At 49.1% G+C, this 13,452-nt stretch overlaps 2 protein-coding genes across 2 annotated transcripts; one reads left to right on the top strand and one right to left on the bottom strand.

The window, feature by feature from the left end:
* Positions 1-2,094: 2,094 nt before the first annotated feature.
* rnf228 (ring finger protein 228) lies at positions 2,095-5,317 on the bottom strand. Its single transcript, XM_029843634.1, has 2 exons — positions 5,208-5,317; positions 2,095-4,807 (listed from the first exon to the last, which is right to left on the bottom strand). The coding sequence occupies exon 2, from the start codon at positions 4,334-4,336 to the stop codon at positions 3,566-3,568; it is 771 nt and encodes a 256-aa protein (XP_029699494.1). The 5' UTR covers positions 4,337-4,807; positions 5,208-5,317; the 3' UTR covers positions 2,095-3,565.
* A 39-nt stretch (positions 5,318-5,356) lies between these two features.
* On the top strand, positions 5,357-13,374 carry sgpp2 (sphingosine-1-phosphate phosphatase 2). Its single transcript, XM_011608768.2, has 5 exons — positions 5,357-5,886; positions 7,230-7,391; positions 10,444-10,623; positions 11,902-11,991; positions 12,584-13,374. The coding sequence occupies exons 2-5, from the start codon at positions 7,299-7,301 to the stop codon at positions 13,127-13,129; spliced, it is 909 nt and encodes a 302-aa protein (XP_011607070.2). The 5' UTR covers positions 5,357-5,886; positions 7,230-7,298; the 3' UTR covers positions 13,130-13,374.
* Positions 13,375-13,452: the final 78 nt, after the last annotated feature.

The following is a 13,452-nucleotide window of genomic DNA, read 5'->3' as shown; positions in this document are numbered from 1 at the left end:
CACAGGCTAAGTAGGTTTCGATTAACACCGACTTCTTTTGGTGGCTTTGAATAGAAAAAAACGCACTTCAAATGTCGACTTTACTGTCAAAAACGCGCGGGGACAATGGACGGACGCTGGGTTCAAAATAAGCAGGGCTGGCGGGGGTCTTTCACCTGCTAAGGAGGGTGTCATTATCTGGAATACGCGCATTGTTATGCGCATGAGAGGATGAATCCTTCAAGTTGTCATAACCCCGAGTGGAAATGGGAGTTTGTTTGAGTGTTTTCTATTTGTATTGAAGCAGGAGAGCAAACTATGGTTCAACGGGACATAAAATGATCATTAATTTAGTGGAATTCCAGGCAAATCCCGAAGATCCAGAAAAGGCCACTACATTTATGTTGGTAAACCCCCAGGAGTTACTTTTAAAGTATTCTTTTTTAAATATATATATATATATATATATAAACAAGAAGAAATAACACTATAAATTAACCGTATCCGGCAGATCTAATGAGTGTGGAGGTGCAGCTATATTGCTATTGTATTTAGCATCTTTGCTGCTGTTTCACCCTTTTTAACCTGCAATTTCCTTATTTACGTTACTTTTATTAAAGAAAGCGCGTTTCAGTTGTCCCGACATTAAAGGAAAATCGTTTAAAAGTCGCGTCTTCTACCAACCTGAAATCAATCAGAGTCGGTCTGAACTGATTTGGGTTGTACAAACAGTTAGTTGTGAGTGTGTTTACGCAGACGAACGTGACGATGTGAGAGTGCCGGTGATCCCATTGAAATGAGATATTACAGCCAAGGATGGGGGGGGGGACAAGGGCCAAATGGAAAGCAGAGGACGTCATGGTGTACACTGCAGCCCCGACTTTGAAAGCGACACTGAATCTCCGTGTCCAATCCATTGCCGGGGGATGAAATTCAAAGTCAGAAATCTGCCTTGATGAGAAATAAATTAGCGCTCGTTGCATCTGCAGCTCCGGACACTCACGGGCAGGCTGACAAATCAATTAAACTCCATCGCACCCAATAAATCACAAGGACAAAGATGGGTCACGTTATCAGAACTAAACGTGATGGAGAAACCGGAAGCGTTGAGGTCTGTTGATGGAACCCATTAAAATAGGTGAACAGGACTCAAAACCTTTTTATTTTTCTTTTAAATACAATTTACGGTACAATTACTTGCTATTAAGTAAAGTTTTTTCAAATTACATCAAACTAGAGATGATAATGACAATATTATTGTCCTGCTAAAATAATTAGTCTCGATTATTATGCAGTTTTCTGTAATTTTCCTCATGTCTTTGTGTGTGTGTGTGTGTGTGTGTGTGTGTGTGTGTGTGTGTGTGTGTGTGTGTGTGTGTTTGGGGGGTGCAATCTGCTGCATTTATGAGTTGTTTTTTTTAATTAATGATCATTTTTAACGTAGATGATGGAATTTTGGACAGTTTTGGCAAAAAGAAAAAACCTAAAAGTTGTTTTTTGCACAAACAAATAAAATTCAATATCTTGAAAATGATTAAATCCCATCGCTATAATTTTAAATGATTTTAAGTATCTTGAGTATTTTGGGGGGGAATCATTTTAAAATTATGCCCTAACTTTGGTAATTAAATGAAAATTGGCTAAGTATAAATTCTAAATTATGAGCAGGTATAAAAATAAAATAATAAACCAGTGAGGTTGCAGGTAATGAGAAATTTATAAAGGTCAACTTCAAGCAGCTCTGGAATTTCTAGAAAGGAAATATTAAGCAATTAGAATAAAAGGAATGTATTCACTTTTATAGCTTGTAGAATCAGTTACTCTCCAGTAGGAGGCGTATTTGATACGCAGCGGGAAGGACATCTCGTTTTTATTTAATACTGAAAATTATTGAAATAATTATCTTTCAAGTAGAAATTTGATTAATATTTTGTGTCTAGTGTAGGTGGTGGCTTGTGTTTTTCATCTTTGATACATTAGATGTGGGCGATGTTGAGGATTACATGGCAGGATGTCAGCTGCATCAGGGCGACATCAGGTATTACGTAACACAGCTTCAGAAAATCAGCTTTGCTGAGAGGATATTCTGTCAAGAATGAAGCCAAAGGTTATTCCTCTTTTCTTTATTACTGAAACGTGTTTATGTATGCAAAACAGCACGTCAGGAACATTTTCTCTGTGCAAATACGTTTGATACTTTCACAACAACCACAGATTCCCAGAAAAACCAATATCTTGGAGATCCCTTTGAAATAAATACACGTTTGACATTTGCTAAACCCCATTACTGTGCCACATAAGAGGGTGAAAGTGCATCGTCTGACGTCTGGGAGGGGGGCTACAGGCTGATAGAAGCCAGCGTGGGTCCGTATGAAACTCGGGCTGGATTGTTTCTCAGTCGTACAGTGAGGTAGGGATGCCGTGCCTGCGGGGAGGGAAGGGGGGGGGGGGGCATAAATGCTTACATTAAAAGGCTTTAGCATCCAGATTCCATAAAGAGGAAAGCCAGGGAGGCCGAGCACACCCCTGCGGTCTGGAACGTGCTTCAGCAGACCTGTGAGTCAGTGTGAAGGTGCAGCTCCACCAGTGTCATGAGAACATTGAACAAGGACCGAGGATTGTAGCAACGTGAAGGTCAGGACTCCCTGTCACTGATTCTCACTGTGCACCCTGTTTAGGAGCTGATGCAGGTCGTGCTGTGCTGGAAACCCTGTTTGTTTTTCTTTGGGGTGGGGTTGATTCCAGATGTGCGGATGAAGTAACAGGAAGAGGGAATCCCTGCCAGCTTAGGTGCTGCCATGTGACAGGAGAGCAGTGCATAAATTTGATGGCGATTACGGTGTAGCGGCGTTCAAAAGCGAGGTGAGGCACACGATTCAGGAGGCCAACCCCCCCCCTCCCACCACCACCCCACCCTCTGTTACAAAGAAAAGTTAAGAGGAGCAAAGCTTTGGGGAGCCAGGGGTGCACACAATGGGACAGACGCACGCTCCCAGATCAGAAGATTAAAGCCTGGAGGAGGCGCACGTTTGGAACCCGTGGGCTCAGTGAGAGCATCCCCATCCGCTGTGGTTATTTACAGTTCGCATTTGGTATACGGTGACGTGTCAGAGGCACCACGTTCAGACACACACACCCCCCCCCCCCCCCCCTCATCACATGAAAACCAGCGTCACGGGAGTGAACGCTGTCATAGCTGTACAGCAGGGGCGTTTGACATGTCAGTGAATCACCACGGACTCCTATAATACAGTGACTGGCATAGAGGGATGTGCATATCATGTTAGGGATACGATTCCTGGAAACAAGCACTGCACATTCAGTCCTCAAAGCCACCAAAAGCCGGACCAGCCTCGCTGGGTTCGCAGTCACCAAGAAATTCAAAAGTGCATAACCGAGACAGGAAATGATTATCAAGGATCAGCTAAAGGGCACCAAGGCCTTTGGGTGTTTGCTCCTGTGACGAAAGGCCATTTACGAGAATTATTCCTACAAAAGAGTAAAGGGAGCAAGGGTAGGCAGTTAGTTTTCAGTATTATGTACACACGCGCACGCACACACGCATACACAGGACAACAGAAGTGTATCAGGCGTTTCTTCTGGAGTTACTGGTGGTGGATGGGCGGCCCGTCTCGTGATCCGGTCTGTATTTGAGCCAGCAGATCAGCCACGTGACCACCACAGAGAACATGGCCAGGATGCTGGCTACCGACAAGCAAATGGGTCCCGCGGGCAAGGGAGGAATGCCGTGACTGTGCACAAAGATGAGGCCCATGAACAGCAGCACCAGCATGGACAGGAAGGAGAAGATCACGCAGACGCAGCCGGTCGTCAGCGCCACTCTCTTGCAGCTGTGGCAGCTGTCGTAGCGCACCGAGTCCTGGGAGAGCGTGGTGGCCGTGGACACGGTGGTGGACGGCGTCGCCTGGCTGGCGCTGGACGCCCCCGACGCCTCCTCCCGCCGGAGGGCGACCAGAGCCGGGTGCAGAGGCGGCGGGTACGGCGGCAGAGCGTCCTGAGGCAGCGGATCCGAGTCGATGTAAAGCGGGAAGTCTTCCGTCACCTTGGTGTTGTTGGGGAGGTTTTGTATCCGATAATCCGGCACTGGAGTCCGGTGGCGACAGACCGGGCAGCTGACGCGCCATGGCCGCTCCTCCCGGAGGTGAAGCGTGTTTAGGCACTCCTCGCAAAACGTGTGCAAGCACTCCAAGATCTTCGGAGCCCGGCGGTCAAGATCGAAATAATTATAGCAGATTTTGCATTCGTACTCCTCGTAGGGAAACGCCGCGGTGGGCTCGCCGGGGGGTTCCACTCCGTTTGATGCCAAATCTACCTCTGCCATGTCATCTTTCGCCATTCACATTCTCCGGTGAACACAAAGGGAGCTGGCAGACGGATGCTGATGACGGTGCACGCCTCTCCTCTGCCTTCCTCTGCCTTCCTCGCCCTCAGTGAAGCGCCATCGTCCCCGCAGCTGTGGCTGATGCGCCTTAATAATCCCCCCAAAAGCACCGCGTCGGCGCTCTGAATGGCTGCTGAATATTCAGATAAACTGGCGTTTGGCGTCGAGCAGCGAGGAAATGGAAATGATGTAATGGTGGTGACTCCGCTCCATCCCGAGTCCGAGCACCCCACAAAGCACAGAGCAAGACAGAAAAGAGGGAGGGAGGGAGGGAGTGTGTGTTGTGTGTAGGTGTGCGTACGTGCGTGTAGTTTTCGGCGCTGTGGGCGCACACGGGCGCAGCTATGACATCCATCCAACCACGCAGACCGTTCCAGACAACAGGAAGCACCGATTTGGTCAAGCGGTGCGTCAGTCCCCTGTTCCCTGTAACAAAGAGCATCACAGCTGACAGCGTGCCTGCAAAAGTTCCAGTCAAACAGGCCCGCGTCGCCTCGCAGGAGGCTAAAAACAGAGCCGGGATGACCTATTAAATCCAGATTAAGCATCCACATGTCAATCAAGCGCACATGAAAGGAGCAGGGAAATGTAGAGAGTTAGTACTAAAAAAAAAAAAACAAGATTTATTAAGGATGAACGTACTTAATGACCCTTTCATTAAGTACAGCGAACCCTAATGGTGCGCAGGTGAATGTTAATCATGCTAATGTTAATTGCTGCTGACCGTAAAAAGAATTTAGTTCCGTTTGATAAGAAGGTTTTCTCCAGGCACATTTGATCTCGGATTAAAGGTTACGCCTCTCTTTTCCACCGGGGACTAACTGACCGTGTGCCAGGGTGCTCGGAGTGGTCCTGATAACGTCCTCTAGCGCCGTGGCGTTACCATGGTAACGCCGGGGATGACTCATCTCTTGACGACATAGTTTATGCTTCAGTGGAGACGTACAGGAAACCTACAGCCAAAATGAAAAGGACACATTTAAAATATTTCATAAAAAAACAAACACAAAAAAACAAACAGGAAGGATATAATGACGTCAGAGTCTACAGAGGCACGCGGCGATTTACAGGTGCTCTCAGATTCAGATAGCACCGACCCCACCCGGAATAAAGGTCGGACCAACGCATTCCCATTCCACATTACCGGTTGGACACCCTCGTAGCCACACCCCCACTGCATACCTTTGGCGCGCGGCGGCCGCACCTGTCGCTGCCTGTGCGTCTGTCAGATCGCATCTGTCCTGCGCCGGCGTGCGTGCGTGTGTGTTTAACCTGAAACACTGGAGCTCCTGGACTACCTGCAGAACCCGGAGCTCGTGGCCCGGTTTCAGAAGCGATGTGGCCTCTTCTTGGTAGAGAGCGCGCACTGCAACGGCGGGGCGACGCACGCGCCCACGGGAACCGCGAGCCGTTCCAGCAAAGCACGTGGACCGCCCGGGGGTAAACGGGAGCAGCAGGATAACAATTCAAACTTTCAAAACGAGGCCAATGGATGCGCAGCTATTGTAAGTGTGTTCCGAATCCAGGAAGTACACACGGTGGCATTATCTGTGTGTGTGTGTGTGTGTGTGTGTGTGTGTGTGTGTGTGTGTGTGTGTGTGTGTGTGCGCGTGTGTGTGTGTGTGTGTGATTCACGTCAGTCCAGGCAGCGCTTGTTCTAAACAAGGTCTGAACTTTATTGGGAGATGTTTAGATAAGCCAAGGGCGACTGGCTTTTCTAGTCCTTCTGGTTGTTGTCAGGCAGTTTTCACAGTGTCTGACTGCCAGATATTTACATTTAATAATAGTTTAGACATGAATTGAGAGGAGGACAGGGGGGTAACGGGGTGAGAGGAGAGCAGGAAGCGTAGAAAAGCACAGGGAAATATGTGCTTGTTACATTATAATTGTCAAGGATGTGATGAACCACCAGAGCACGGATTAGATGGATTTAAAAGCCACCGGGGAGCCAGATTAGCTGTCAGTGTGAGGTTAGGAACAGATCCTGCCAACAGACAGACAGACAGACAGAAGCCCAGTGTTCTGACAGTTAAGAGGACAAGGTGGGACCGGCTTTAATGAGGCTCCTGTCAGGCGCCGCCGCTGCACAATGACGCGCTGTGTGGGATGTTTTACATTTTCTGGGTCTGGGACTCCACATTGGATCCGTTGTCTTTAAAACATATTGACACAACTTTGGGTCATTGAGGTGGATTGGACTGACAACCATCTCCTGATATCGTCCACATATTTGTGTCTCCTTCGTGCTCCGGCCCCCGGCCCGCTGCGCCACTCTCGGGACGGTGTTTTCCATCTTCTTTCAGAACACAATGATAACATTGTGGAGAAACAGTTCCGTTTTTGTTCCATCTGACCAGAGGCCGTTTCTGTGAAGTGGAAGATGTTCAGTTCAGCTGTGGCTCGAAGGTTTCAGAGCAACGTCTTCCTCCTTGCTCCGTTATGATGATATGGAGCTTGTGTTAATGGAAACCCCCCCGGGATAAAACAAACAACAGCTCTGAAAACACAACGCTCAGTTTTGAAGTTGGAAACTAGTAAACAGGAATCTTCTCTATATGAGCCAGTTATTGGTTTTTTCCCTTCTGGTACCAAAGCTCAGTCTGCTCCTCAGTGATAAATCTGACCCAGAAATTCTACATTTCTGGTCACCAGGAGGCACCGTAGCTAAAATTTCAAAGGTGAAAAAGGTTCCAAAAACAGGCCTAGAACCAAAATCACACATCAACACTTGCACGGTGATGGTGATTAGCTCTTCGCTCAGGGTCATTGGGCTGTTCTATTAATAAAGATTTGAGCTCAAACCCCCCATTACCATCTGCTGCTCACTATTTTGTGTTTGTGTTTGCAGGGCTGCAGTCGGCCTCGCTACGAGGTGAGGAACTGGCCGCTGCACTTCCTCTTCCTGTTCTCTGCAGGAATGGGACACGAGATCTTCTACATCACCTGCTTGCCTTGCATCCACTGGAACCTGGACCCATTCCTCTGCCGACGCCTGGTCAACATGTGGACTGTAGGTCACAGCTGGAGAGAGTGAAAGTGTGTGTGTGTGTGTGGGGGGGGGCGGGGGGTCAGTGCCAGGACACCAGAAATCCAAGTCTCCAGTCTTTTGGGTCCACAATCGCACCTCTCTTCTCCTCCCTTTCTTCACCTTTCAACCTCCTTTCATCCTCTCCCCCCCCCCCACCAGTGACCTGTCTATGACACCGCCATGTCCACCCATATGTCCCCAGGCCAGTGGACGACCAGGGCCAACCAGACCGGGGCCCCCGACATAGACAGAGGCCACACATGAGGACCCTTCAGTGGAAGAGGCCAGCCAGTATCTCCCTTTAGATGTTTATCTTTAAATAGTAAAGCACGGGGCCACCAGGGGCCCTGAAAACATGTCAACTATGATCCCAGCCGTGGTCCCTTTGACACTTCTGAAGACGCAGACGGGCACAGACCCCATATTCCCCCCTCTCTTTTCCACTTTGTGTTCTGATCTGCCTGTTTTGGTGCCCTTTGTGTCCTAGCCCTGAGCACTAGATGGGTGCCCTGTGTCTGAACCTCTTTTTTGGCCCCTCAGGGTAAAGAAATATCACTCTTGGCATCCTGGCTGCACCAGGCCTCTGTGTGAACTCCTTTCATGCACACGTAAACACCAACACACACACACACACACATGCTTGCACGTCCCTGGCCTGCTAAACACGCTCATTGCCCTCCTTCTAGTTAGACATTACCAGCTTTCCTCCGAGCTCCCCTCCCCCCCGCTCTACCAGCGGTGTGTTTTATTGGCCCTGTGAGCGCTCCGAGCTTTCTCTCTCTCTGGTTCTGACCATTCGGTCTGTCAGCCCCCGGGGGCTTCTCACCCCACACTTTTAAATTCTAATAGCATCCTGCCATTGTGCTGCTAGAGTTATCCAAGGTTCACTGAGAGAGAGACATAGAGAGAGAGAGCGAGAGAGAGAGCGAGAGAGAGAGCGAGAGAGAGAGAGAGAGAATGCAACTGAGTGAAATATTCAAAGTGAGACCTGTGAGCAAACAAACCTTTTTGTCCTTCAAAAATTCGTTGCACTAATTTGAGGTGTGACTTTGGTTGGCTTAGGGAACATTTCAGTCATTAACCATATGGGCCGCACTGCTGTGGCGCAGGTGCAAGTCACACACCTACTGGGCTCGTTAGCATAGACGGAGGGCTCCGAAGACAGGCGGGTCACCTGGGTGGCTAACAGAGATGACCTTGGTACAGCTGAATGAGTGTTCCGGTCTCATCCAGGACAAAAGCACTTAGCTTGGAATGCTATGGCGAGTGGGAGCCAGGATGGCAGGTCACTGGGATGCTCAAGTATCATTTAAACTTTGTTTAGATTAATTATCTAGTCTAGAAAGAAAGTGGTAGCTGCCTTGTGTGAAGATTAAAGCTGGGTGAGGATGATTGAAGGATGCAGAGTCGTTTGAAATAACGTTGCTGGCTAATTGAGTATTGTGCTATTATTATTATACTATATTATCTATGATTAAAGGCAACAATATTCTGCTAAAGCTATTCCAGAGGGAATAACTGGATTTGAATCCTAGCCACCCAGACCCATTAGAAGTCCTAACCTCTAGGCTGTTCCTGTCCTGCTAATATTAATCTACGTACGGATTTAAAGCAAACTGCCATATATGGGCTAACGTGGGTGTTTATTGGCTCTCTTTCATCATTCCCGAGGTTGTTGTGGTTCTGACTGCAGCCTGTGGTGTTGCTATTGGCCATTCAGAAGAACGCAACTTTATTGACATTTGCCCTGAACACAGTATTTTCTAGGACCGCTGAAAAGAAATCCAATCAGGGCTTTAATATGCACACACACGCACGCGGGCCAATCACAGCTGCTGGGCTCCACATGTTGACAGGCCAAAGTCCAACGCCATATCCGGTCGTACACTCTGACACAACTGTGTGTCTTGACATGTCTTTTAGCTTTGCCCTAATGTGACTGGGCTGATTCTGGGTCAGCTCTTTGGTGGGACTAATGAGAGCCACTGGAATATGACTGTTTGTGTTGGCGGTGTTGCCAGGGGTGGGGCGAGGGTATCGTATCATGTGAGCCGGCGCTGGTTGGCACATTCATGGTGGCGTGGGGAGCAGAGCGGGTGGCGTGCGTACAAATGGGTTTATTGTTATATACCCTGCATCCGTCAACAAGACATTAAGCATAGGACAGAAACAAGTTCAACTTCCTGCACAAGTTGCCCCAATAAGAGCAGTTTTTCCTCACTTGCTCCGGTAACAAGAATCTCCTGATTACAGTGGAGATGGTAATAACACCCTCTCCATTCTCTCCCTTAAACACACACATTAGCATCCTGCTCTCCTTCTCCACGCTGCCTGCCAGCCGCCTCGCCAAGACAGCCGTTCATTAAATATACAAGGAGGAGCTTTAAATAAACCTGAAGCCGGAGCAGGCTGCCCCTGCCAGGACCGCAGGGATCTCTTAGAAGAGAAGGGGCAGCACTTTCAGAAGGGGGGTGTACACACAAATACACCCCTCGCACACACACATCTACCGGGCGCTTTTTGCCCTGAGTGTGCCGCCACGCCAGCAGCCATCATCGTTCGCAGTGCTGGCAACCCCAGACCCCCCCTATCTCCCTCCCCCACAATAGCTTTTTTTATTATATGACTGCAGTGTCTGCTCTTGCCACTGTAGCTCGCCATCCTTTATTTTACATGAGCAGCAGAGTCATGACTTAATTATGAGGGTGTAAGATTAGATCTTGAGCATCGTCTACTCAGGATTAGACTTCCTCTACTCATTATTTTGTCATCATATTTCTCTGTCTTTAGCTTTGGGGTTGTTTTTTTTTGTTAATCTTTCACTACAGTCCAGCTTGTGTTCGGTTTTATGTGGCATTGTGAAAATGCTGTAATCTTGTGGCTGCCAATAATGCGACTTCCTTTAAGGTTGAGTTGCAACAGAAAAGCATCCGCCTCAAGACCATGTTGACTAGATTTGCACACATTCTTCAGCATGCTTTCATCTGCTCAACCTACCAGCCAGCCAACATCTGCCTGATCTGCCCTCTGCCAGATGGTGATGTACATCGGCCAGTTGATGAAGGACTTGCTGAAGCTGCCCCGTCCGCCGTCGCCCCCTGTGGTCAAGCTGGAGACGCGCGTTGACGTAGAGTACGGACTGCCCTCCACCCACGCCATGGCGGCCACCGCCATCTCCTTCACGGTCCTGCTTAGTGCTCAATCCAGGTTCCAGGTGAGCTGCACACCAGTCCACGTGCACTAATTGAGAAGTTTAAAGCTTTAATTTGACTTGTGTTGTATGTTTTGTCTGTGCTGTGCTGGTAATTACCTCACGTCAACAGTGCAAACGGTGCTCTTAACACCTCCGGTATAAATGAGAAGGGTACGTTGGGACAGTCATTAGGCAGCTCATTAGCAGGTTAATTATGCTGCCATTTAGTCAGGAGGACGGCTGCCCTTTCAGGTTGGCGAAAATTGGCCGATCCAAGTGAACTGCTGAATGAATGTGGCCTCATTCGGGTCAGGGGGAGCCTGTAGATGGCAGCGGTTCCTCAGGTAGCTGAGTGGGACGGTGGGAGTGGCTCCGCTGTCCATCACAGCATCCTGACTGAGCTGTTGGACAATGGTCCCGGAGGGGCGGGGTCAGCAGTCATCATCAGTCACCATCCGCCACACCCGTCGAGCCTTTCTGATGGACTCCACCGAGTCAATGACTGTCAGTCCAACTCTCCCCCTCCCTCCTCCTCCTCCCGACGCTTCCTCGCTTTAGTCAATAAACCTGTCAGCGGCTCACTCATGTGCTGCTTTACTCAACCGACACGTTATAGAGCAAAAGCCAAACACTGTCTCGGCCAGTTTGATGATTTGCCTTCATACGGTCAAGAAAATCATCGAGACGTACAGTAAGATTCAGCCCAACATTCCTCATGGGACCCCAAAAGAAAAGGGCGTGCACAGCTATAGAGGAGTAGCAGGCTGCAGCCTCGGCTCCTCAATAGTTAAAAGGCCTCGGGGCAACTCGCCCAGTTCCCGAAGCAGGTCAGGGGTCGCGACAGTCAATCACAGAGTGACCCCCTCCTGTCCCCGGCATCCTTTGTGACCCATTCAGGAGAAAAAAAAAACCTTCTCTTCATGAACTACCAGTGAATAGGCTTCCAGCTGCAAAAAAAGACAGGAAAAGACACAGGAAAAAAGGGCAGAGGAGGGAAGCAGGGGAGGGGGAGGTGAATGAATGCACAAGCCCTCTCTTCTCACTGTTATTGAAATGGAGGGGGGGGGGGGGGGGACCTGCCGCTGTAGGTGAAGGAGAGGATGGAGCGTAGAAGCACGTGACAGGTCAGTGTCGTCATCCGGAGGATTAATGAATGAAGGATTGGATCAGAAACAAACAGGGAAGAAACCGTGGTCCAGAGATGTTCCAGGAGGGGGAATTTGGGGCACGTGGTCCCATTCCGCCCAGTCAGGTTTGTCCGGACAATCACTGATCCCAGTCTGTGTTTCCGCGTCTCAGTTTCCGTTCCAGGTGGGCCTGATGGTCGCCGTGACGATGTCGTCCTTGGTGAGCCTGAGCCGCCTCTACACAGGGATGCACTCAGTGCTGGTAAAGGATTCCCGACACGTGCACATTGCAGCTTTTTAGCCCCGCGCTGGATTAATAATGCATATTTTCATGTTTCCGTACATTTTTAAGTTATTAAATCCTGGCAGCTCCACTCTGAAGCAAAGGTTTTTGGGGGGGAAATTCATTTATAAATATTTAAAAAGTTGGACTTCATATATTAAAAAATCAATCTTTCTAAACTTTTGTTTAGACCAGAACTTTATACGCGCTCTTCCAGAATGTAGAACTTATAGAGATGACAATCACGCGGTGTCCTTTTCTAATCCTAATCTCTTAAACAGCAGTTACGAGTTTCCACGGTAACCTAACCACCTCTGTGATATGGGAAACTCCTGCATTGACCTTGCTAATCTGCTCATCTTGCTCCGTAGCTCTTGGCTAATCTCCAGAACGCCATCTGAAAAAAAGAACGCAGACAGTTGGCAGCACATATCATACGTAGCACACGGACGAGACATTCAATTGTCCAGGATTTGTCAGTTCACACTGTTCCGGACTTCCCAGTCACTATAAAAGTAACCTCAAAATCGCGCAGTGCTCACGTTAAAGCATCTTCTGGTCCTGCTTTCAGGACGTGATCTCAGGCGTTCTGCTCTCAGCCGTCCTCATCCTCCTCACTTACCCCTACTGGGAGGCCATCGACCAGTTCCAGCTCAGCAGCCCCCTCTCCCCGGCCGTGGGCCTGATGCTGCCGCTCTTCCTGAGCTACACGTACCCGGACCTGGGCCACTACAGCACCACGCGGGGGGATACCACCACCATTCTCGGAGCAGGCGGCGGGTGCTTCGCCGGGTACTGGGTGAGCGAGCGGCTGGGGCCCACTATTGAGCCTGGGGGGCCCTTGCCCGCCCCTTTGCCCACCCTGACGCTGCACGCTCTGGCGTGGGGCGCCGCTCGTTTCCTGGTGGGGGTGTTGGCGTTAGTGGGAACCCGTCAGGTGGTGAAAACGCTGAGCCTGCGGGTGCTGTACGCCTGGTACAAAGTGCCCAGAAACGACAGCAGCGCCAGGAGGAGGAAGGAGATCGAAGTGCCCTATAAGTTTGTCACGTACACGGCTGTTGGACTTGTCAACTCCATACTGGTCAACAGGATCTTCGTCCTGCTGGGGCTGTCATGACCTTCACACACGACCCAAAGAGATGGACCATTTCAATGTATATGCGATTGCATTTTAACATTAATTTCATAGATAAGGACGAGGATTTATTGTTAAATGTACATTTAACTGAGCTAGCTGTAAACAATGTTGTTGTGCTCGGCCGTGACGTTGGTACAGTTTGATCCCAAGTTGAACCCTGTTGAAATTGTACAGCCAAAAGCATGATCCTGTGATGTGCAGATGCTATAAACACAGGAATGATCCAATGTTTGCCTTATTCTGCTCTCAGCATCTGCTTTACCGTTCATGGACGCTTACAGCATCTTTTGGACGTTCGTAGC

The sequence above is a fragment of the Takifugu rubripes genome, chromosome 11 (assembly GCF_901000725.2).
Source record: "Takifugu rubripes chromosome 11, fTakRub1.2, whole genome shotgun sequence".
Classification (NCBI taxonomy): Eukaryota; Metazoa; Chordata; class Actinopteri; order Tetraodontiformes; family Tetraodontidae; genus Takifugu; species Takifugu rubripes.
Note: the sequence above shows the minus strand (reverse complement) of the source record. Positions and strands in the feature narration are given on the sequence as shown.